The sequence below is a fragment of the Caenorhabditis briggsae genome (genome assembly GCF_000004555.2).
Source record: "Caenorhabditis briggsae complete genome, chrX, whole genome shotgun sequence".
Lineage (NCBI taxonomy): Eukaryota > Metazoa > Nematoda > Chromadorea > Rhabditida > Rhabditidae > Caenorhabditis > Caenorhabditis briggsae.
Window position 1 is genome coordinate 11311979 of NC_013491.2, and position 24182 is coordinate 11336160.

Below are 24182 nucleotides of genomic sequence, written 5' to 3' on the forward strand. Positions count from 1 at the left end.
TTAGCTCTAAGAGCTGTGATCATGATTAAAAAAATTTGACCCCCGTTTTTTTCAGTCGAAGAAGGAGCCGTCCGATTCTTTCTCCCCTGATTCACGCGACATGCAGCTGAAACATTTCTTTTCAAATACTTTTCTTCAATATCTAACCATCAGCAATATTACATTTTCTTCCACCTGCCGAAACCACATAAAAATCTATATCCAACCTGGACCAAGCACCAACTTCCAAATTTTATTAGTCCAATAAAACTTCTAACGATTACATTATAGATAGTTTACATCAGAATTTTTTTTGTGTTTGCACGAAGCGTGTCGAGGGCTTTGTGTGGAGTGAACAAAAGTTTGGAAAACAAAATTCTGGGTGGAAAATGTTGGGGGACTTGAAAACATTCAGGGGGTGAGTTGAGATGGCGACATGACAGCGGTTTTCCATTTAGAATAATTGGGAAAAAATCGACGAGTCCGGTGGGGGAAAGGGGAATAGTTTGGGTGGGTGGTGGCATTTTTTTGGTGGGTGTATGGGAAAAAGAGGTGTTGAGGAAACTTCGCAATGCTGGATAAAGGATGGAGTTCAGAATTAAGAAGTGGGAAGGAGAAAAAAAAATGAAAAAAATTTTGGTGGATGCGCATTCTTATAAAATTATATGTTACATATTATTAAAGACAAGATTTGGCATTCACTGCTTGATGTTAATTATTAAAAGAAGACTTTAGGAAGTTAGTAGAATTCATCTTCTTCTTTTTGTTAACCTACAGAAAATGATGGTGAGACAGGTAGGAAAAATCTGTAAAGCTTTACAAATTCCAGTTGCCGGGTAGAAGGCGGAAAAATAGAAAAATCGCTATACTAAATCAAGTTATTTTTTGTATTTTTGAAGTTTTTTTTAGATTGAAAAAAAAAATAATTTTTGCAGATATTCTGCTGGCTAGGATCAATAGATAAACTGACAAATGAGTTAACTATGGAAGAAACAGGAAGGAAAAAAAATACATTGACATCGTCTGACTAGAAGAAGGAAGAAGGAAAATGGTGGGATTTTGAAGATGTCACGGATAGAACAGAGAAGGAAAAAAAGCGAGGAGGAATCCAAAATTAAAGAAAGCAAGAAAAAAGTAAAGGAAAAAGAAGAGAATGAAGTACTAAAAATACAGGAAGGAAAAGGGACTAAAACTAGAGAAGAGGAGCATTTTCAGATACTTTTAAACAAATAGTTACGAATACTTTGACGCGGAAATGAGAGATAATTAGAAAAGAGTGGGTGGTGAGATTTGTATGTGGCAAATTAGGTCATCAGCTTGACGTATGAGTTGTAGTTGGAAACGTCTCTCTTGAGAATCTCACGAACTGGTCCCATAACACGCTCGAAACGGTTGCGGTCCAATTTGATGCACTTAAGATGGGTCTTGGCGACAACGGTGGCGGCACGTGGGCGGTCGAGAAGAAGAGCAATCTCTCCTGGAAATTAAGAAGTTCCAGTTTCAATTCGGAATTTTCTGGTAAATCCAAAAATACTGTAAAAACTCTATAAGATAGCTACGCTCAAGTGAACTTCAGCCTCTAATACAGTTTTACCCTAGAGTACACTTGAACGATAGAGTGCCATATGCCTCAATGAACACCAGTCTTTAATATAATGCCACTGCTGATATTATGTTACTTTGGTTTATCGGTTTTTTCCAGCTTGATAAAGGTACTGTATTTATCGAAAAGTTCTGAGAATTATATCAGACTCCAAAAGTCATACAGATACAGACATTGAAAAGAAAAAATGAACTAGAGAAGCCATGGCTATGTAATAAAGTTTTAACGGTAAGTGACTTTCGTTCTAAATAAGGTTGGTTGTTAGAAACCCGTGCCAAGTTTACTCTAAAAATCAAGTTTGCTTTAACAACTCATAAGCACATTTGAAAACTCAAATACGCTCAGCAGGTTTGTTGATTGATCTGTATGTGATCTATGCTCACCGAAGTAGTCAGACATTCCGAGATGTCCGACGACGTCGAATGGAGCGTCGTCGCTTCTCTTCTGCAACACGTTGGCCTCTCCCTCGAGAATAATGAAGAACTCGTCTCCGGGTTGTCCTTGCTCGACGACATGGGTTCCTGGCTCGAAATCGCATCTCTCAAGAGCGTCGGCAACATTGGCGCGCTCCCACTGGTCGAGGTCGGCTGAAAGATGATTGATGAGTATGTGTGTTCGAGTTCATTGTTTTATTTTTTCATTTTCACTTACCCAAGATTTGAACCTTGGACAGGAACTCATCGTACATCTTTCTCTTCTTGGTGACGGATCCCATCAAGATGCGACGGTAGGTAAGACGGTCGATGGCCCACAACTTGACGTCGGTTTTGGCGATAACGGTGGCGGCACGTGGAGTTCCGTAGATCAAAGCAAGCTCTCCGAATGATCCACCCTCGTTGATGGTGAGGACGTACTCGTGGTTGACGTAAACATCGACAGTCTGGAAATTTTATAGTTCATTTCTGAAATTGATTTTAATCTGTTTAAAAAACTCACTCCTTTATCAATAACGTAGAAGTTATCTCCTTCCTCTCCTTGCTCAATGATGGTCTCACCTCCATTCTTCTCAACTGGGAACATGGCATCATACATGGTCTTTTGCTCATCTTCCTGAAAGACAGAAATAATTGAAAAAGGGGAAATTAGAAACTATAGAGATGATGCGGACATTTATCCCGGAAATGCATTACTAACCTCCAAATGAGCGAAGAGCAAGTTCTTTCTCATGGCTGCCTCAAGCGACTTCCTGGTGGCATCATCTTTTGGAATCACCACCTTCTTGTACTCGGTATCATCCTCCTTGATTGGTTCGGCCGAAATTCCAGTTCTGCGTCCACCGGATCTCTTTGGTGGCTCCACGATGATATCGTCATCGTCAACAGTATCCGGATTTCCTCCTTCCTACAAAAGAATCAATAGAAATGAATCTTAAAACTGAAAATGCATCATGTACAAACCATTATGTTGTTGCAATTTTTCAGCGACTAAAGCAGGAAAAAGTGAGATTTAAAATGACCAGTACCAGTTCAGTCAATTACTGACCCTCCCGATTTTTGTTTCCGACACACAACATTAACCTTGAGGCAAAAAAATTCGTATCGGGAATCGCATCAAGTGTGGGCCAGAGGGTAATGTGAATTATGTTAGAAAAGGAGGGAAACAAACTTTTTTCACTAGTTTTTTAGCAACTCTTAGGCGTGCCCTCCCTTGTTTGCGTAGCGGAGAAAAAAAAGAACAAAAAAAAACACATCAAAAGTAAATACCGCGTCTACTCACTACTTACCAGGTACATGTTCAATTCCATTTACAGTTATTATGAAAGTAAAATGAATTGACCTTTTCTTCCGATAATAAAAAAAGGAGGTGCAAACGGGTGGCCGGGGTGAAAAAATATGAAGTGCCGGGAGAGCACACTGAGCGAATCTATCGTCGAGTGAGCTCTGTGCCGCGCCGTCTAATGTGCTTCAAATGCGTATGAGTAGTCGAAGGCTCTTCTCCCGCCTCACAATTTTTTTCTGCTGCTCCATCAAGGTTCCAAAACCCTTCCCCTTTTTTCACTTCATCATTCATCTGACGGATGATGGAGGGGTATGGATCCAAACATTTTGGCAGACACCTCTTATTATTTTTGCTTTCATATTTTTCTGAGTTTTTTTTTTCGCTGGGGTTTCTGAGATACTGAGCTAGCTAGTCTGTGGTTTTGTTTTCTTTTTCTCGCTCAGTTGAGAATTTTTGTTTTTGTCATTGTCTCCACTAGCGGAAATTTTCTTGCCGGTCGTCATAAATTCTGACGTTGTTCCAATATTATTATTAGCTTGTAATTAATTTCAAGACTTCGACAGCAGACTGTCAACACGGCAAGATTACTGGTTCACACGGACGGCTTCAACTTTCGTTGAAAAGTTTGACGAGAAGTTTGTCAAAAAGTTTGAAGAGAAAGTTGATTCTAAGCCTTATGGGAATATTGAGACCGAAAATGTCGAAGCTTGAGAATCTCAAACTTTTTAGAAAAAATCATTTCCCACCCACGAGCATGGGGAGGAAATTTTCCCAAGCGTTTGAGAATAAAAAATCTCATGACATTTTTACCTTCTTGATTTTGGTGGGAGACTTTGCCTTCTCCTTGGCGCCTACGGCTTGCGAGTTTCGACGATTGCTCAACTGCTGCCCCATCACATTCCTCAGTGGCGATGCCTCTCTGAGAATCGAACGCAATCAATCAATACGTTGTTTTGCGAGTGGAAAGAGTACAAAAACGATTTAGAAAAAGAAATTAAAACTTGGCAGGGAAAAATTCGGGAGGTAGTTGTGCACTACGAAAACGAATCCATGGAAGCAGGTATTGTGAAAAAGTGACTCCATGGAAACCCGAATTCTAGAGAGTTTGAGAATGAATTTTCTGTGTAGAGGAGAAAAACAAAGAAAAAAAAAGTAAACTGGACCAACTAATACGAATCATTAGGGAAAATTGGGAACATTTGTGAGAGAGAGAGAGAGACGGAATGAAAAACTACCACAACTGATGACGAAATGAAAAGAAAGAATACGTGGAGAAGATTTCGTAGTCGTTGGAGGTAGAATGAGAAGGCTAAAAACAAAACGAAAATCGGACCGGGTTTCCACATGAGACCTAATTGAAGGCGTGCGAATGTTTTTCTTGTTGTGTGTGTGTGTGTGTGTGTGTTGCAACAGAAAAGAACGCCGCGGGAGGCAAAAACAAGACGAGGGACAGACCCATAGTGAGAATGTCAATTTTTCAAAGAGCTTTGTGACTCTGATTTTGTATTTTGTAGGTGTGCAGCAATAACAAAACATCTAGTGGACACATTTTTTTCTGAATCTCATAGTCAACAATTTGTGAATTTCAAGACAAGAAATCTAAGAAATTTAAAGGAAGCACTTGGTGCACATATTTGAACTTTCTCCGATTATATATTTTTCTGAGATCTCTCATCTGAAAACATTTCCGGAAGTTATTTTTAGAAGAGGGAAAATTTAGCTTTCAAGAATGTTATGGAGTCAGCTGATTTCGTTGGAGGTGTTAATGAAAGAAAGGGAGAGCACAATGAACACTATCCAGTGGATGGAAAGACGTTTAGTATGTTTGGATCTAAAGAAGGCGAAAAGAGTTTTTTTCAAAGAATGGGCAACAAAACGAAATACCGCTTTCCAACCGTCACATTATACTACCGCAGAAAAAGCTTTGACTCGTTTTTCCGTCTCTCTCTCTCTCTCTCTCTCTCTCTCTCTCCCTCTCTCTCTCTCTCTCTCTCTCTCTCTCTCTCTCTCTCTCTCTCTCTCTCTTTCTCTCTCTCTTTCCAATCACTACCATTCTGATTTTGTCTTTCATCGCCTCTTGCCTTCTCTATCTCTCCTCGGCGGTCATAAAAACGCCCTGCCGCCGTTGATGCGGCCTTCGGGGCACAATTTTATTCGATTATTGAATTTCATTGAAGAACGAAAACCGACGCAGAATTTTGTTTTCCGAGCGACAGGGGGTCGTCGACGACGACATTGACGGAGGAGACTATCGGAAGAAAAAGAAGATAAATATATGAATATTATGAAAGATGGATGGAAGTGAAAGAAGGGAGTGAAACTGAAACATATGTGTACAAATGCGCTGTAGATGGCAAATGAAACTCGAGAAATAAGGGACAAGTGGACTGGTAGGGCTCGAGTGTTTTATTGTCTTTCAATTAGGACATCCGAGAAGACATTTTATTTCCAAAGATGTATATCCGAGAACTTTGATTTTCAGAAATAATACTGTCTTGAAATGAAGGTTAAGACGAAAATACTAGTAGAAAAACAAAAACACTTGATAAATTATTCGACTTTTAGAAATTCGTCTCTCAAAAATTAGTGCCCAAAAAGTCTAAAAAATCAAGATTGAGAATCTTCAAAAAACAAAAATCTGGTGTTTGATCTTACAGTTTCCTCATTTCCCCTTTTTCACCTGACCCTTAAAGATTTATGACTAGTCACTCTTTTGTTTTTCCGTGAAAAAGAAAATTCCGCCAGTCATACTAATGATTTTTTCAGCACAACAACCCAAAGTAGGGGGAAGGGAAAACGAAGAAAGAAAAAAAAGTTGAAGCAACAAAAATCGTAGCTGAGAAGGAAAAACCGAAAAAAAAGAAGAACAAGAACAAGAAGTAAAAGAAGAAGTCGTCGAAAAGGGAAAAAGGATCGTCCGAAGAGCAATGGAAATCTGCCTCGGGGCTTTTTCTTCCTCTTATTCTTCACATCCTCGTCACCCTCCTCTTCACAAAAACCGGACCTCAAGAAGAAGACTCAGAGAGACAGAAAGAGAAAGAAGCGGCTGAGCCGATGGCTGCGGGCGCTCGATGCTCGATGGACAGCTCTGGAGGGTCTCATTGGGACCCGTCTCAGCGGGCCCATTTTCTCTCATCTCTTCGCTTTCGTTGTGCCTTATCCGCTCTCTTTCATTCCACGGACCCTCCCGTTTTTCCCAGCTAACTAGTGCCTCTTTTTGCCTCTTCGCCTATTTTTTTTCTTCAGAGGATCCTGACGAAAACGACACACACTGCTTGCTACAGAGAGCTAACCAAAAGCATCGCAGTTTGTTTTCTTTCTAGAAAAAAGGAGAAGAAGAAGAAGTAGAAAGAAAAGAAGCGCTTGAAAAATGTAGAAAAAAACGAAATCGAATGACAAAAAGAGCTTCATTTCCATCGATTCAAACCATATATGTGAGAGGGTGAGAAGAAGAAGAAAAAAGGAAAGAATTTTTGACCTGATTTGCATTTTGCTCTCCATCTACCCCCGCTCTTCTTCCTTGCATCTCATTGGCCGGAACCATGAAACTTTGAAAAAAAGGAGAAAATGAGAGGGAAAATGGAAATCGTGTGACGCGGACCAATCTATAGAATGAAGTGACCCGGAAAAACCAAAAATTCAAAATTCAACGAAAAATTTCCCACGATTCTCGATCCTTTGAATTTCGGAAAATTGGATCTGAATCAATTCAGCGAGCAAGAACAAAGAAAATCTGAACTAAAAATGTCGAATTTTAGTCATGCATGGAAGTTTTTTTCAAAATCATCTAACCGTTTCAAATCTAAAAAGGATGATTTTGGTTTTCAGTGAATCAAAAATTGAAATAATATTACGTACACGTTGTTCTTCGTTTCCGTATACAAAACGTTATAATGCGCTTACGCAACACTACAATTTTCTGATAAAGAACAAGAATCGTTTTCAGATAGTTACAATTGACCCGTGGAAAGAAAACCGAGGACTAGCCTAAGAAAATAAGAGATACGGTCGTTGCTGAGAGGGGTTTTTATTTGCCCCGGGTTACGGCTGTCCTCATCACACTGATTGCGTCAGGTGAGTTTGCGGAACACAGTCTTTTTTACTGGTGTAGTTATCGAAACCTTCACTTTCACTGATTTTTGAACAAATCACATCAATCACTGATGAGATCCTCCCTTCTTCTCTGACAGTTTGTACTTCAACAGGAAGTGTGTCGTCTTGAAGAGAAGAGGTAATTTTTTCCAATTTACTTTTTGAGATTCTGTTTCTGGTCATTTTCTAATTATCTTTAGTCATCCCTGCAAACTAACCTGTGATCGTTGCTCGTTGAGTTTTTCGAAGTGATCTTTCAAGAAAAGCACTGGATTGTCGGGTTTATGTATGCAGAGAACAACTGAAATTATAAAAAATTAATATTTTTTGAAATTCAGAAATTTCAAAATCTACCAATCGCTTCTTTGACGAGCTGCTGAACATTGTGCCGTTGAACGTAAGCCTGGCACTGTGCCAACTGATCTTCTTCGTTTCCACCCGACATTAAAGCGATTGTCACCTGTAATTATATTTGATTTTGAGACAATAAGATGGGGAGAAAGGTATAGTAAAAAGAAAAAGAATAAATTGCGGTCAGCAAGAAGAATTTAAAAAAAGATAACATTAACAATAGAGGAAAATGTTTTGAAACGGAGGTGAAAAATGAGGGAATGAGATGAAGTAACAGACTTTTGACGGGGGATGCCGGCAGTGGCAAAGGATGGGGGAAAAGTGAGATGAGCGGTAACTCAAATGAATGCCAATGCAATCGATCAGTGTGCAGCATTTTGGAAACCTGGGCTCTTTGCGGAGTCTAAGGATATAAAAATGTGAGAAAAGAGGTTTAAAATCTGCAAAAAAAGGGCATAGAATAGTACAATTCAATACTGGAGAAAAACAATCAATCTACTTCAAATTTTTTCAACAAGTTCGGGACAAATGGTCGCAAAAAAGTAAATATGATGATTGATGAGAGTGATTATCAGAATGAAACATTGCGCAGTGCGAAACAAAATCTAATTTTTTATCAATTGTCTAGGGTGTGAGGACCGGAAATCGAAAATGTGAAAAAAGAAGATCATTATTTTCATTTTGCAAGATGTGAAAACCCATCGACTAACCAATTAAAATTCTTATTCTATTCTGAATTCTGAAATACAGGTTCTTTGGTTTCTCGGTGATAAAACAGTATTCCGCCGGAAGTTAATGGTTTTTTTAATAACATTAAATATTGAGACAGGTTTATGAGGCAACACCATTAGAAAACCAATTCCTACAAAGTCAACCTAATAAAAAATTGTCATAAAAAAGTTCAAAGTATGTTGTTGAATATTTTTCATATGTATCTTTCCAAACACACCAATTTTTCGGTGAAAAATATGAAAAACTAACAATACGTGTTCAAAAACTAGTTTTTATTTTCAGCCACAACCCTTTTTCTCTGCAAACGGGGCGTTGAAAAATGATTATAAACTTCACGTTCAAAAATCAATATCACAATGCAGAATGATCTATCAGTTCCAATCTACTGGGTGCCTTAATGTTACAGCTAAAAGTTACAACGCTACGATTTTGCCGAGTGGCGGGTTGCTCCACACCTCCTCTTCCAAAGCCTGAACGAACAATGACGTGGATAAGACATGGAAAATGAGAACACATAGAAATGAGAATGAGATTTTTCATATCCTTCTTTCCTAGTAGTCACAGAGCATTCGAGCTTATCAGTTAATCCAGTCTGCTTAATCTGTCTGCTCTACGGTGAAGTATGAAATTATTTTTGAAGCCGGTACAAACTGTATATGCTTTTGAAACAAAGAAAGAAATGAAAAAAAAGAAAACAACGGACGACGCAATTTAGAAATAGGAGCCAATGAATCATGGAAATAAGCGTAAGGAGACCGGGAAAAAAGTGACAACGACAGCTACGACGATGCTTGGGGGAAATTGTTTTTTTTTCTCTTTCTTCGCGGAGCGCCAACCCTTTTCTTAGTGGTCTCGAGAGAAAACCACAGACTGTGACAAAAAATGAAAGAGAAGAAAGATGGATGTTTGAATTAGGTATTTTTATAGTTGCGGAAGAGAGCCCATCCCCCAACTGGAGCTGCTCCGTCCATAAATTTTCTTTTCTTTCTTCTTTTTTCTATTCCGAAAAGTCAAATTGCTTTCTTTCTGAAATCTTCCTGATGGGTTCTCACAAAACCCACGATTTCCTAGATTTTCTCTCATAAAACTTTCGAAAATGCTATGGGAAATGGGAAATAAAGAAGGCTAAAGGCAGAATCGTACTTCCGCTAACTCGATTTCTTCGTTTTTCACCAAGAAAAAATTGAGCGAGAAGAACTGCCATTTGAAATGTTTGGTTCACAGACTGAGACGGGAGATTAAAGCTAATATGGATTCATTGCCATTAATAAGGACATAATGAAATTTTATAGTGTTTCATTAGGCCTGAGCAATGGTTTTTTTCTCCATAAAAATTGTTTTTCAGAGAGAGCCATTATGGGCGGGATTTCTAGTGCCAGGCCACCACCACGATATGAGCACAAATTATTGAAAAAATTCTGAATTTCTCTCTTTCTGAGGAAAACTAATAAATAATTAGAAAGCGTTGGTTGACATATTCGCTCACCTCGAAAATGCTGTTTTTGAGTGAAATTTTTCTAGTTCTAACTTTCTTTCAGCTGCTCAATAATTGGCAGGTGGTAGGAATGTAGGCGGAAATCTCGGGAAAAGGGAAATTGGTAGTAGTGTGAGTTCATGGATGACAACATCCGAAAACAGGGTCGGTACTTGAAAACTAGATTACTCAGTTACTGTAACATTGAATTCACATCTGAGCAATGAAGGAATGAATGTATGTACTGCAGAACCTGCATTAAAAGAGCAGGGAATTTTTCTAATTTGACCGAGAAATTCTAATTTTCCAAAAATTTTCAAAACTATAATAACTGTTTTGTAAATTGACTATTTTTTATATTTGTTACAAAGACCAAAACACAGTACCTGCCGATAAAATATTTAAAAAAACATTTTTTCAGTCGATTTTCTGCCATTGTAACGATTTCCAGTAGTCTGGAGCTCGGCTGTCAAGTTTCCAATCACTTAAAAACAATTTTTGGAGGGTGTAAACCAGACATAGATTAAAAACTTTGCATTCACAGAATTTTTTGAAAATTCCCAGTTTTTCAGCTTTTTGACGATTTCTGAAAGACACCCCGTAAAAAGCAAATAACGGGAAATCCAGTAATTTTTTAAATTATGTTAATGCAAAATTTCCATCTATGTCTGTTTTATACCCTCCAACGTTTTCAAAGTGATCGGAAACTTGAAAGCCGAGCTCCAGACTAGTGAATATGATCAAAACTGCCGAAAACTAATCCGAAAAATGTATGCTTTTAGCAACTCTTATTGACCCGGACTATAAATTAATGAAAATTGTAAAATATTTTTTGGAATTCCTTTGGTTGTACAAAAGAATAAAGATCACAGATTGTTCAACTTTAATCTCTGAAAAAATCAAATAGATTTTTGAAGTTCTGTCCTAGAATTCAAATATATAAATTACGAATAGACTAGTCTAGAAGTTTGGAACGCTCTGAACACATTTTCATCAATTTTTCGGAGCGTAAAAATTAATTCCAGTTATCAAAACTTTGCGAAGCGTTAATTCAATTTTTGAACAAAGTTCGGCTGTTAGCTTTTTGCAAGCTTTCAGAAAGGTTCAGAAAAAATTTAATGGAACTGAAAATGTGGTAAAAGTCGATCGTACAAAACGGGGCAAGAAAGTTGTAAAATGTATATCTTTTTGACAATTCAATACAATTTTCTTTCCTCTTTCTTTCACGGCCCACTACACAACCAACATTGATCACATCTTGAGGGACAGCAAAAAAAAAAACAAAAAAAAAACGGAAATCATGTTCAATTCAGCACAACGCCAGACTTTAGATTTCAACGTGAGGCTGTCTCCAGGAAAAAAACGGGAGGCTCCTATCTCTCACTCCTAGTTTTTTACATTGCCTACTTGGCGTGCTGCCTAAAGTTTTGCATATTTTATAAACTACCGCTTTCCTCCAATATAACTTCACCTGTGAATAACTGAATACGTAGAAAACTAGCTGCAAAAAGAGATACTGTTATTGTTGCTGTCGGTTCAAAGATCTAACGCTTAAAAAAACGAAGCTGGGTTAATAAGGAAGTGAAAAACTTGAACTTTCTCACACTATGTTTATACGCCAAGAATAAGAATGGCATGCACATTCTCAAACTCAAACACTGAAATTTTTCAAAGAAATTTCAAAAAGAAGAACATGCATTTACAACAAACATAGGTGTCACTAGAAAAACCCTAGCATCTCACCTTTTTGACACGTACAAAGTGCGTAATAGTGCAAACAGATCAGACGGATTTGATCAAGGAGGAGCCACTGCTGATTGATAAGACAATACACAGAGTTAGAGAAAAAAGGATTTTCGGTTTGTTTTTTCTATCTCACCAGTGACCAGGCCAGAGAAGGCGAATATCCAAGACGAGAAGGAAAAGAGGATGAAATGCCTGAAGAAGAACAAATTGCTGGCATTTTATACGCCCACTATTCATGTTGAAGAAAGAAGAAATTGGAGCCTGTCAAAACGTTATTGCTCCTAGTTAGCGATATATTGGCAGCGATTTTCTTCCCTATATGAGAAAAGGGGGCGTTTGATTTATGCTACTAAAGGATACGCCATAAACAACAAATTGAGAAGATGATGGGTCTTCTTCCTAAGGCAGCTCACGCCAATAAAACGTAGCTAATAAAATGTCAAAGGGATGGATGAGAGGATATTTTTTTGGAGAATATTAAGAAAATGGTTGGAAAGTGGAGATCAGGTTCGGAAATGAAATTACAAAACCATTAAAACCCCTCTATCCATCGTCTTATTCCTTTTTTATGATTATGTGGCCGCTTGGGAAAAAAAGAAGAATTAGACCAGATGACCCGTCGACGCCTGAACTTTTATTGTCTAGGAAAGGTAATTGGTGGATTTGCTAATACGATATGACCAAATGAATGATTTCTGAACACAAAAAACTTGCAAACCGCGGAAATTCAGGCAAGCAGAAAAATAATTTTTGGAGCAAGACGAAGAAAAGAAGAAGAAAATAGTAGTTACAACTAGCTCATCGTTTAGGGAGTACTAGTTTTTGGGGCTGGAATAGGGAGAAAAAAACGGGAGTGACGCTCTCTCTCTCTCTCTCAGTTGTCCAGTTTTCTTCATCTTCTTCCTTCTATTTTCTTCTTTTTTCCCTACTTTTTCTTTCGCTTCGACTATTTTGCTCTTTCTTTTTCTCGTGCATTTTGCATGATGTAAGCAAATCGAAGGCGTCTATGTATGCGCTTGTCTAACAGCTTTTTCACCACTTTCTTCATCTTCCTTCAATGGCACACACTCATTTCGTTCAGTTTGAAAAAGATTAGGGCTTTTAGCAGCAAAAAATGCGAAATATTTGGAATTTAGTGAATTGAAATCTAACAATCTCTGTTGGATATCAAGAACACAAAATTATACGCCAAGAATAAGAAATTTGAAAACCATATGTTCGAAAAAAAAGTTTTCTAACCAATCATTGAAAAATCAAGAAAAGTTTTGAAATTTTAGACATTGAAACTGCTTAGTTTTGAGAATTCTGATTTCGCTATTGACCAAGAAACGAAATATGAAAAAATGAAGAAATTTGGAAATTGAATACGATTTTTCTGCTCTGCTCTGGAAGTTATCGGACACGAAAATACAATTGTTTTTTTTTATTTCATAGAAGGCTCTGATAGCAAAAGTATAGAGAGATCTAACAAACTAACAAAAATTCGATTTTTTCGAAAAATTCAAAAAATGAGTTACACCGGACCAATTTCTGAAAAATTAAACTTTTCTAATTTTCAGGATTTCATACCAATCTTTCGTTTTCAATTCTATTTTTAATCGAATACAAACTTTCAGAAAAGAAGATGAACTATGATGACACAATTTCATACACGCTGAACTAATACACCTGGATTATACTTCAATGGGGATTAGCCAAGTACGAGGAGATCTACACGACGTTTAATGTCACTGATACAAATAAGCTGTTCATGTTCTGTGATTTTTGGGGAAAACAGAAAATCAGAGATTCAAACTCTTCCTTCTGCTCCGACTCCTTTTTCTCCGCCTTCAGATATTTTTTCAAGGGTCCTTTGTCGAACTCATGCGTCAAGAGTTGACAACTCAAGAGAGCAAAATAAAAATATAACAAGTGACGTTTTTCTCCTATCCTCTAAACTTCTGTCTCTTTTCCCTTTCTAACCCATAAAAAGAAAGAAATAGTATTTTTTTTTTCGGAACAAAAAGAGAAAAACGTAGGAAAGTTTTTTTCCAAAAATGACGTGGAGCTTTTTCTAACTTTTGGATTGTATGAGAAGGATTTGGGTCGGGCAGCAAGACAAAAAAGGAACAAAGTAGACAACTGGGAGGGATGAGACAGAAACAACCAAAAAGTAGAAGGAAAAAAAGAACGTTGAGGCTCAGCTGGTGCGGACCCATCTGACTGTGTTTTTCTGTCGGGCGGGTTGTTAGGTTCACGGAGTCTAGAACGTCAGAAGGAGGGCCGTTTTCTTGAGAACATTGACTACTGACGTAGGAGATTGATGCAGAAATATCGAGAAAATGGAATTCAATAAATGTTTTGATAACTCTCGAAGCTAGATACTGTAGTTACAACACAAGCGCAATTTAAACACTACAGTGCGCTACTCGTAGAAAATTCAATACTACAGTGCGCTACTCGTAGAAAATTCAATAAAATTCTAGTTTGAAGATTGAAAAAATGGACAACTCCGGAGTAATGATTTTTCTAAGCTCTGAACCTTATTCTAGAGTTGTTTTGAAGGGTGGCGTACTTATTCTGAATCAAATGAAGTTTTAGGTCACACCTTCTAAGACCTAACATTGTCATGAAACTCGGAAAAGCTTATTTCTTTTTTCAAACGGTTTTTGTTAGCTAGATAAAAAAGACAAACAACGACTGTTTTTTTCAGAGTAGCGTTTCAGACTATTGACGTTTCATACCTTTGGAAAACAATTTCGGAATAATGCTTAGCCTTCTGATCATTTGAAGCAAAAAAAAACCCCAGGAAATGGTCGTGATTTAGTGAAATTCCGCCGATTTTTGCACCGATATAACAGCTCGATTATGTTCAGAGAAAAAATTGATAATGGATAACCCATTATACAACAAAACGAGGTGCTATGTGGCTTCCACTAGCTTAATGAAAGAACACCAATTCATTCATCTAGCTGATGGTTTATGAATTATTGATGAGGAAAAAGCCAGCACTTGCGTATTGATCTCATATTATTTCGACATCAACATATTAGATATTCCATATCTAAATTTTGTTGTTGTTCTCCTAAAGAGCGGACCAAACATTCATAACCAACTAAAGATCTACAGAAATCCGCTAAAAGGACACGAAAAGAAAAAGACAAGAAGGAAAACGGGATGAAAGGATGTTTGTTCCTTGAAAAAACTAGCTACACTTTCTCATTTTTTTCCGTTTTTCTTCGTTTTAAAAACCCCAGATTTTCTTTTTCTCTACTCACGAAAATGTGTCCGACTAAACCCGATTACCCAACATGCCATTTGGGACGCCGAACGTCAAATTCGATTATTCAGGCGAGCAAACGGTCCCCACACGCGACAACACATCATGAGAAGACACAGCCTACAGGAGCCGCATAAGAAGACGTCGGAAAACGCTTTTATTTTCGATAAATTAGATCCGGATAGTGACGGCGGTGTCTTCAGACAAGTGGTGGGTGCCAGTCGGCAAAAATCTGAGTTGTTTGGTGGCTCCTTGAGCCGAGGGAATTACTACAAAAAACAAGAATCTATAAAAACAACGATTTTTCTTCACTTTGCAAAAAGTTTGAAAACAGTGTCGAAGAAAAACAGAGGAGCCTATAAATTCTTGTTCTTTTGGCTCTGCCTTGAAAAATATTTTGGTGTAATTTAAGATTTTTTCAAACGTTTGAAATGGCTCTCCGAAGAATTGGAAAATTTATGTTCGAAAAAATTGAAAGGGGTTTTTTTGATGAAAGCCGACTAGATAGTGGTCAAAATAAGGTGCATAACTAGAGTTTCTTTTTGATTTTTGAAATGCAAACTTTGAAGAGAGAGGAAAACTAGTTAAACTATTTTTCAATTTTGAATAATTTGCTGTTTCACGCTCAAAACAAATGAAACTCTGAAACGTTTTTTCGGAAAATCAAAAATTGTTTTAAAAAACATACAAAAATTCGTTTAGTTTTGCAGACTTTATTGGAGGCGCATAAAACTGGAATTATTCAAAAATCGAGAAAATTAGAAAAAATCGAGTTTCGAAAATTCTCTGCAAATTTTTATAAATTAAGTCAACCTTTCTATGAAAGAAATTATTATTAATACTTTTTCTACAAAAAAGACGCTTCTTTTTTTCAGGAATCACTGAAAAATGGCCCAAAAATAGGTTTTTCGCAAAATAATGTTTTTCTTCAAATTTCGCTACGAATGAAAATTTTTAGAGAAAGAGAAACAAAAACTCGGCACCAAAATTGTTCTTAGGACCTGTTGTTTTGGGTACACACTACTTCCGACATATCAGAAAAATAGACGAGGATTATTTCTTGGGATGGTGGTCTCTTTCTTTTTTTCTAGTCATAAATAATTCAGACAAAGACTCTCGTTTCTTGAGTTTCATGCATCTTGTCATTCTCGATTTTATTATATACTGGTAGTCAACACTAGTCTTCTTCTTTTTCTCTTCCTATCCTACTCTTATCATTCATAATTCCTTTTTCTCTCTCTTTCTCATTCTCTCTCTCTCTCACTCACTCTAGAGAGTTATCCAAAAAAAAGCACGAGTAACTAATCTTTTATACTTTCATGATGAGTTGTGAATAGATGAGAGTCACCGAGCCGTGTTGCTTCTGACTCTTCCCATTTTCTCTTTTCATTGCTCCCATAGTTACACCTTCTCGTTGTCTTTTTCGTCTTCTTTTTTAATTGAAACCTTATTCGTTCTGAAACAAGACGAAACAAAAAAGTCTATACATACCCTGCGCCGCCGTCACGCCGTCTTGTCGCTGTCTCCGATCGCCCTCTAGTCGTTCTTTTTTGTGACGAAAGATGAATATTGTAGATAAAAAGAATGTCGGCTACTGTACTTGTATTTTCAACACAAAATACAACGTTTCGATGATTGTGTGGAGGTAAAAGAGCCGAACCTTCATTGAGTATTCTAATATTGCCCGATGAGAGACTATAGGAAATGAGGAGGTGTTAGAGACTCCCTCTACCCGTTTCTCTACCCTGTCTTCCATTTGCACAATCCCTCTTGTTTGTCTCTTTTTCTTTCCGTCCACAGTTATACCCCCGTCGTTTACGAAACAGGCGGTGCGGTCTGCCTGTCCGCCTGCGAATCAAACAGCACCACCCGCGAATTTGAATGCGGAAAGAAGTGGGAGGCGAACGACGCGGGACACTCAGCGGAAGACCTATAGAAAGGCGACAGAGGAAGCCGTTGTGTCTCGAGAGTATTGGCCGCTCGCCGTTGCCAAGTGACCGCGTTGAGTTATTAGAGAGAGGGCGGCGAGAGACGACTGCGCCGATTTTAAATGGAGAGTAGATATAGAAAAAGAATGAAAAGCTGAGAGTGTAGCGATGTTGGAGAGCCGACATCAAAGGCACGCTGTGGTTTTTCCAAAAAGTGCGAGATAGAAGGTTTCGCCTTTTTAGTGCTGTCCCTTCCTCCACACCGCAAATTGCAGTCGACTCAAAAAGCAGTATAGCCAGAGATTTGTTTGGCTAGGTTACTCGACATGCACAACTACTGCCTATTACTGTACTCACATTGAAATTTATCCCCAATATTATTGAATGGCAATGCAAAAACAACAACTTACGGTATGTGCTAGTATATTCTTTTAGAGTTGAGCTATCAAAAAATTACTGTAATAAGAACATTAGAATGGAATTACGATGCCATCATTTTATTACTTATACGTGGACGCTCGAGAAATCATCAAACAAATTGAACTATGAAAAAACAAACATACACCGCTTTGAGCTTAGTTGTCTAAGTTTCTGTAAGAGTTATCCCAAATCTGTGCATTAACAAAATGGTGGTGAAAATACAACAAACAACTCATCAGTTGGCGTAGTTTTGATATCTCTCACAAAAATCGAAATAATTAAGATCAAAGTGTACGTTGAGAGTAGCATTCAGTTATAACACTAACGATATTTGTAGTTAAATTCTGTGCAGAGAAAAGGAAACGATTTTTTTTTGAAAATTTGATTTTCATAGGAGTTCAAATATTCTTTGTTTCAATGTCACAAAATTTCAGAAAATTTTACTGTCAGTAAAAAATAATTTCAAAATTGAAAAAAATAGCAATGTTCACGTTTGCCTCAATATACTGTAACATTTATAAAAATTACTCAAACGCTTAAAACGACCTTTGATACCAATTTCCTCCTTTCTTTTCTTATCAATTACTATTATTTGCGTATAATGTAGCTCTAGCATCCGGCTCACTTTTTTGCATCAGGCAAACTTTCCTGTTTCCAGAAACTTCTCAGTCACACTTTTCTTTCATCACGATTCGGGGACTTTGTTTTTGTGTCTGTCGGGTTGTCAATGGCAATGTGACATATGACTAGAATATCTGGAAAACACCAAAATATGAAATAACGGAAATTAGAAAGTGTGTCAAAATATAAGAGAGCACGATGTGTTGTTTAATTTTTAGAAATTGACACAAAAATAAACGTCATCGGATATTCAATAAAAAGTTATAAATCGATGAGAGATCAGAAAATCAAGTCACACTTCTCAATACTTTTCTAAATCACAGAATATGCGAAACCCATTAGATCATCAAACCAATCTCTTAGGAAACAATTTAACTCTAAAAAAAGCGTGATGTAATTTGAAACTTTTTGGTATATTTGCTTTCCCCACGCAAAGAAAAAAACTTGAGAAAATCCCGGTAGGATAAGTCACTGTGTTTTCTTTCGCCTTTTGTTTTTTGACCAGTTGCAAGGCTTTCCCGCTATACAACTTATTTTTCTCAACCAGTTTTCAATCATAACATGACATTAATCTAATCTTAGTGCCGCCACTGGCTTGATTTCGTTGCTTAAATTGGTACTAAACCGGCAATTTTTCTTACTTCCTTTTCATAACCAGTGTGTACACATTTGCATTATATATACTGCTATAAAAAGGAAAAGCAATTTGTGGTCATCGAAGAATGGACAAAAAAGCGTTTTTCTTGGAATCCGCTTTTTTGGCATGTTCCTAGACAAACAAATATACTAAAAAGGTCAGCAAGTTGTACTAGTGAAGGGCAAGTCGTTTTAGGAAAAAGAAACTGAAGGAATTATTTTTTGAAGCTTCTTTTGTGAAAAAAATTTATACAATGGTAGGCTGGATGGACGACTGAAATAATTGAAATGGTTCTTGAGTTCTCTTAAGGTACATACTGATGAAAGAGACTTTGATGAGATGCTCGAAAGCTGAAACTATTTTGATACTCGTTGTTCAATCTTATTCAGAAATTGCTAGTTAATAATAATAATATTCCATGTCGTGGTACGAGTCCGACCTTTGAACAGTGCCGAAAAAGCAAGAAAAGCATTCCAATGTGTGTTTCCATTAGACAAGAAGGTAAAAAGAAGCCAAACTCGATGCAAAAATAGAAATAATAAGTTCAGAGGGTTTTATTGGTGGATCCGGAAAAGTTCGAGAACAATATTCTACGGCAAAATCGGCAACATGAGAGGAAATTCGAGTTCGATGCAGCTTTTGGAGCTGTGTCAAATCAAGTAAGACATCGGTTACCGTAAAAGCTGTGTTATAAGGTCCCAGTAACTTTCAACTTTGAGCCATCATATATCAGTTCTTGTGAAAAATATCACAAAGTTGTCAACTGATGGATATCAAAGTGTTTTGTCAGTTGAAAAATTTCGACATCTTGCATAGGAATTGAGATAATTCAACTCCAACTTGACAGTTTAGTGGCTTTCTATTACAGGTGTTACGGTAGCTGGAACTCGTATGAAGCAAAATAAATTACAGGAAGATGTTCATGAAACTACAACCGGGCCAATCATAGATTCAGTGGTTCAAGGGTTCAATGCAACTGTTTTTGCTTATGGGGCCACGGGTTCCGGAAAGACTTTCACTATGATTGGAACCAAGGAACGTCCCGGATTGATGACATTGATGACAAAAGCGTTGTATGAGAAATTGGATGGACAGTATCAAGTGTTACTATCCTATATGGTGAGTTTGAATTTATTGCAAACACTCTAGCAGAAGGCCACTATATGCACTTTGAGTACAATTATCTCAATTTATGTAAGAGATAACAAACATCTATCAACTTGTAAAATGATTATCATAACGTGGTCAACAGTTTATCAGTTAACATGTCTTCGATTCCTAATATAGAAATTGAGATTAATGGGCTAGAAATAGAAATATAATGTGACCTCCTATTTTATTGTTCACGGTAACCGCTAAACTTGGAAAATTTCGATTTCAGGAAATCTACAACGAAATCATACGAGACCTATTGAATCCAACTGGGGGTGATTTGGAGTTATTGGAAGATGAGCGAGGGAACATCCGAGTACCCGGATTGTCTTCAGTGAAGGCACCGAATCTTTCACGAGTAGGTCATCTAGCGAAAATTGGAAAACAGAAGACTGCTCCTTCGAATTGAAGTGGCAATCTTCTTCCTCTTCTTCCTCATCTTACTCCCACGGATACAATAATCCTCTTACTGATTCTTTGCCTCTGCTTGCAGATCATGCAAATATTGCAAGAAGGCAATCTACGACGCACTCAGGAAGCGACGATGGCGAATAAGACGAGCTCAAGGAGTCATGCGTTGCTTCAGGCAAGATTCAATCGGAGAAGACGAGGGGCGGGGAGGGACTGATTCACTTTTTTTACGAGTTCTATTTTTTGCGCATTCCAGATTCCTTCTGTCTAGGAAACAAATAAAAAACAGCATCAGAAAATGAGATCATAGATGACGAATAGGTAAACAGAAGGTTTAGAAATCCAAATCCAAGAGAGGGAGTTGAAAGACAAGACGGTTCAGATTTCCATTTTTCTCAAAATGAAAGTTGATACATGCATTCCAAAAATTAGAATGTATCGAGCCAGAAAAAAACGGGGGGACTTGCAGGTGATGATCGTAAAAAACCAATCTCTCCATAGCAAACTCTTCATGATAGACTTGGCTGGTTCGGAACGCGCACGAATACTCAAGTAAGATTGGAAAATCGTTTCTCAGTTCCCATTTTCAATTCTATTCCAGAATCGAGGAATACGTCTAAAAGAAGGAGCTGCAATAAATCGTTCTTTACTGGCACTTGGGAATGTCATCAATTCTTTGGCTTCAAGTAAGTTGAAAAAAGCTCTCGCATCCCAAAAAGTCAGATGAACCCTAGAATTATAGCTTGGGGGAAATGAAAAAATTGGAAACGAACTTTTAAGAATTATTTTTTTCAGAGACAACAAAGTATGTGAATTATCGGGATAGCAAACTGACAAGACTATTGAAGGATTCGCTTGGTAGAGCTCATGATTGATTAGGGACGGACATGATGAGATGATATCTATTTCAGGAGGAACTGCAAAGACATGTATGATAGCTCACGTGACGCCATCAAGCTCCAACTTCGAAGAGACATATAACACATTGATGTATGCTTCGCGAGCCATGAATATCACAAATAAAGTGCCGGAAATACCGTACACCTTTAATGAAAACTCTATTTTCAGCCTGTTCGTAATCGGCCGGCCTCCGCGGACCAAGTGTATGCTGAAGCGATGAATGCAATCAGGAAGGAAATGGGATCTCAAATCAAAAATTCGTCATCAATATCTGGATGTTAGTGTGGATCTCACGTTCTAGATTTAACTTGAAAATTTAAAGAAAAACAGAGAGAAAGTAATAATTGAGCATAAAAAGTAAATGAAAATTGAGCAAAAGATTCGAATTTTGTTGGCTTTCGAAAATTTGATTTTTTGGAATCTAAATCTGGAAAGTAGTCCAGTTTAAGAATTTTCAAAATCAAATTATCTCAGAAATTTATTGAATAAAACTTTTAGAATAAAATGAATCAAAATTTTCAGGAAATAAAAGAATATCATTGAAAATTTAAACCAAATTTTTTTACATTTACGGTAATTCACCTTCTCGGGACATTTTTGGACAAATTTTCAATTTTGATTTATCTCCTTTCCTGTGAAATATATCAAATATGACAAAATAGTCTTGATTAATGATAGAAAATTTGTCGGTTGACCACTTTTTTTGTATCTCTAACAGGCAGACATGAGCGGAATAAAATTTTTGAAAATCCGGAAAAAGGAATAAGGAATAAGGAACAAAAATTGAAAATCAGGAATAAGTAATAAGGAAGAAGGATTACAACTTTTAAAATCCTGAAGAAGGAATAAGGAATAAGGAATAGAAAAAACACCCGAAATAAGGAAGAAGGAATAAGGAATAAGGAACAGAATTTCAAAAAAAACCGTTTTTTTTTACATTTTCCGATAAAACACATGAAAGAGGTATTTAGGCTTCATTAAACGACCTTTTAAGTGGTAGTTTAGGTTTAGAAAGCGTTTTTCTGATTTTAAATTTTAAATTTGAAATTGATCGAATTATCCGGAAGAATGAGAAAAAATCAGGAATAAGGAATAAGCAATAAACATTAAAAAACCCGGAAGAAGGAATAAGGAATGAAGAAAAAAAAACGCCCGGAATAAGGAAGAAGGAATAAGGAATTCCGCTCATGTCTGCTAACAGGGAATGAGATATACCAGATTAAAGTTGACGAGTTCATATTTTTGCTATATGTTTTGTATTCTGATGATTATTTTGTCAGTAACCACTTTTTGAACTGTTTCATGAAAAACCAGAAAATCAGACTTGAAACTGTAAGTTACTGTTTTTCCAGTTTAAGTTTAACGGTGTCTCAAAAACCTAAAATTTGAACACTAAGAAATTCAAACAAAAGTTTTGAGTATATAATTATAATTTCGAGCCAGTTTCTAAATTTTTATTTTTACTATTTTCAGTAGCTGCTCGTAATGGCTTACCTGAACGAACTGGAAGTCGATCTCGTCCGAAATCAATCTCCCGAAACAGCAGCTTAACTCGAGCTCCTGCGGCTTTAACGACGGTAAGTTAAGACGAAAAAGCTGACAAGTGATCCCATATCTAAAATAAAAATTAGCTTAATTTGCAGATCGACCGTGGGCGTGGCGGCTCACTTTTCACACAGCTCAAGGAGCAATACATGACACTGTCCGATAAACAACGGAAATTGAGGTAATTTGAGTGTCATTATAAGGGGAAATATGAGTGAGAAGGAAAATTGATGCTAATATGTTTTTCAGAGAAAAATTGATGGCAATTAATCAAGAGGCTTACTCTCTCGAAATGTCCCTGATCTCCAAAAATGCCATCATCAATGCGTGGGAGAAGGCACATCAAGACAAAACAAACGATAGTGTGGAAAGGTTGAAACAGGATGGAGAATTACAGGTACGGTGGTCATTTTGGGTACATGGTGACCTAATCATAAAAAAATGTGTTGATATGATTGTAATCTGAAATTTTGATGATGAAATGTTAGCGCAAAAAAAAAACAGGAAATCAAAATAAGATCATCAACAATACATAGCCCTCATTGATTTGCGATGATCTGAAAATATTTTGTTCCGAAAAAAAAATGCTACGCAATCCAATTTGTTTTCAGCGAGTACGTCTTGTGGAACTATCTGATCAACGAACTAAAGTAGAGAAGGCGCTCCGGAAAGGGGATGAAAACGCGAGTGGGCTGAATCCCGGATGCGTAGTCTCGCTGCCACTAATGAGCAACGAGAAGTTGTTAAATTAATGGTGAAGATGGCGGAGATAGAGGCACAGAGTAGGCGTTTTTTCTCTATTTATAGACTTGTTTTTAGTTTAGCTATTGCATAAAAAATAATTTCCAGAAATTTCCGCCTTGTCCGACCTTGCCATCAAGGGATTGATCATGGATAGAACTGACACTTCCATCGCGAAATTGCAAAAATATGAGCTTGTCGCTGATAGGTTGATAGATGGGAAATTAGATGGTTTGCTAGGAAAAAGTTAGTGGCATTGAAATGAGAAATAAGTTTAGATGCTGACCGCAAGCAACTTGAAGAAGAATATCGCCTGATCAAAAACCAATTCCATTATCACCTGCTCCCTCTGAAAAACATTCAAACAACAGTATCATGGAATTCAATGTTGCTACCAAAAATCAATAACAACAACAACAATACAATAATCATGGAGGAGAGGTTTTTTAAAACATGAAACACAAATAGTACCGAAATTATTTTCAGACTGAACTCCGCTTCCAAAAAGAAATCTGAAATCTCACTACCCATCATAGCAAATGGTAGAGAAAAATATCCCACGTCTTCTGCAGAATCCACAACTGATGGTAAGGAAGAAAGGTGAACAAAATTTTAGATACCTAATTCAGATGATCGAGTCAACTCTCCGGTTACCGAACGTTTGCCAAATATATGACTTAATAATTTCACTAAATTTCACAACCATCTCTTTGTCCCCTGTTCTTTCATAATTTCATACTAGTAGCTTCTCTCTTTCGGTTTCTCTTTTCAGAATTTGTGATTTTTCTTTAACGAACAAAATCAAGAAATGAACAAAACAACTTTAATTCTGATGTTACATAAATGTGTCAAATAAAATGTTCTCTTTTTCG

The 24182-nt window shown here is 37.1% G+C and overlaps 2 protein-coding genes across 2 annotated transcripts; one reads left to right on the forward strand and one right to left on the reverse strand.

The window, feature by feature from the left end:
* Nucleotides 1-1283: 1283 nt before the first annotated feature.
* On the reverse strand, nucleotides 1284-7838 carry Cbr-kin-2 (the record flags this gene model as incomplete). Its single annotated transcript, XM_045239780.1, has 7 exons — nucleotides 1284-1456; nucleotides 1966-2169; nucleotides 2234-2462; nucleotides 2519-2632; nucleotides 2717-2923; nucleotides 7612-7694; nucleotides 7748-7838. 7 exons carry the CDS (start codon nucleotides 7836-7838, stop codon nucleotides 1284-1286), a joined length of 1101 nt encoding a protein of 366 aa, XP_045095520.1.
* A 9429-nt stretch (nucleotides 7839-17267) lies between these two features.
* Cbr-klp-13 lies at nucleotides 17268-23986 on the forward strand (the record flags this gene model as incomplete). The annotated part of the gene is made up of 17 exons (XM_045239781.1): nucleotides 17268-17294; nucleotides 18961-19062; nucleotides 19110-19220; nucleotides 19474-19680; nucleotides 19943-20047; nucleotides 20726-20810; nucleotides 20920-20982; nucleotides 21036-21148; nucleotides 21193-21301; nucleotides 22498-22601; nucleotides 22668-22750; nucleotides 22819-22966; nucleotides 23181-23298; nucleotides 23419-23541; nucleotides 23589-23751; nucleotides 23797-23897; nucleotides 23940-23986. The coding sequence occupies 17 exons, from the start codon at nucleotides 17268-17270 to the stop codon at nucleotides 23984-23986; spliced, it is 1809 nt and encodes a 602-aa protein (XP_045095521.1).
* Between the last annotated feature and the right edge of the window lie 196 nt (nucleotides 23987-24182).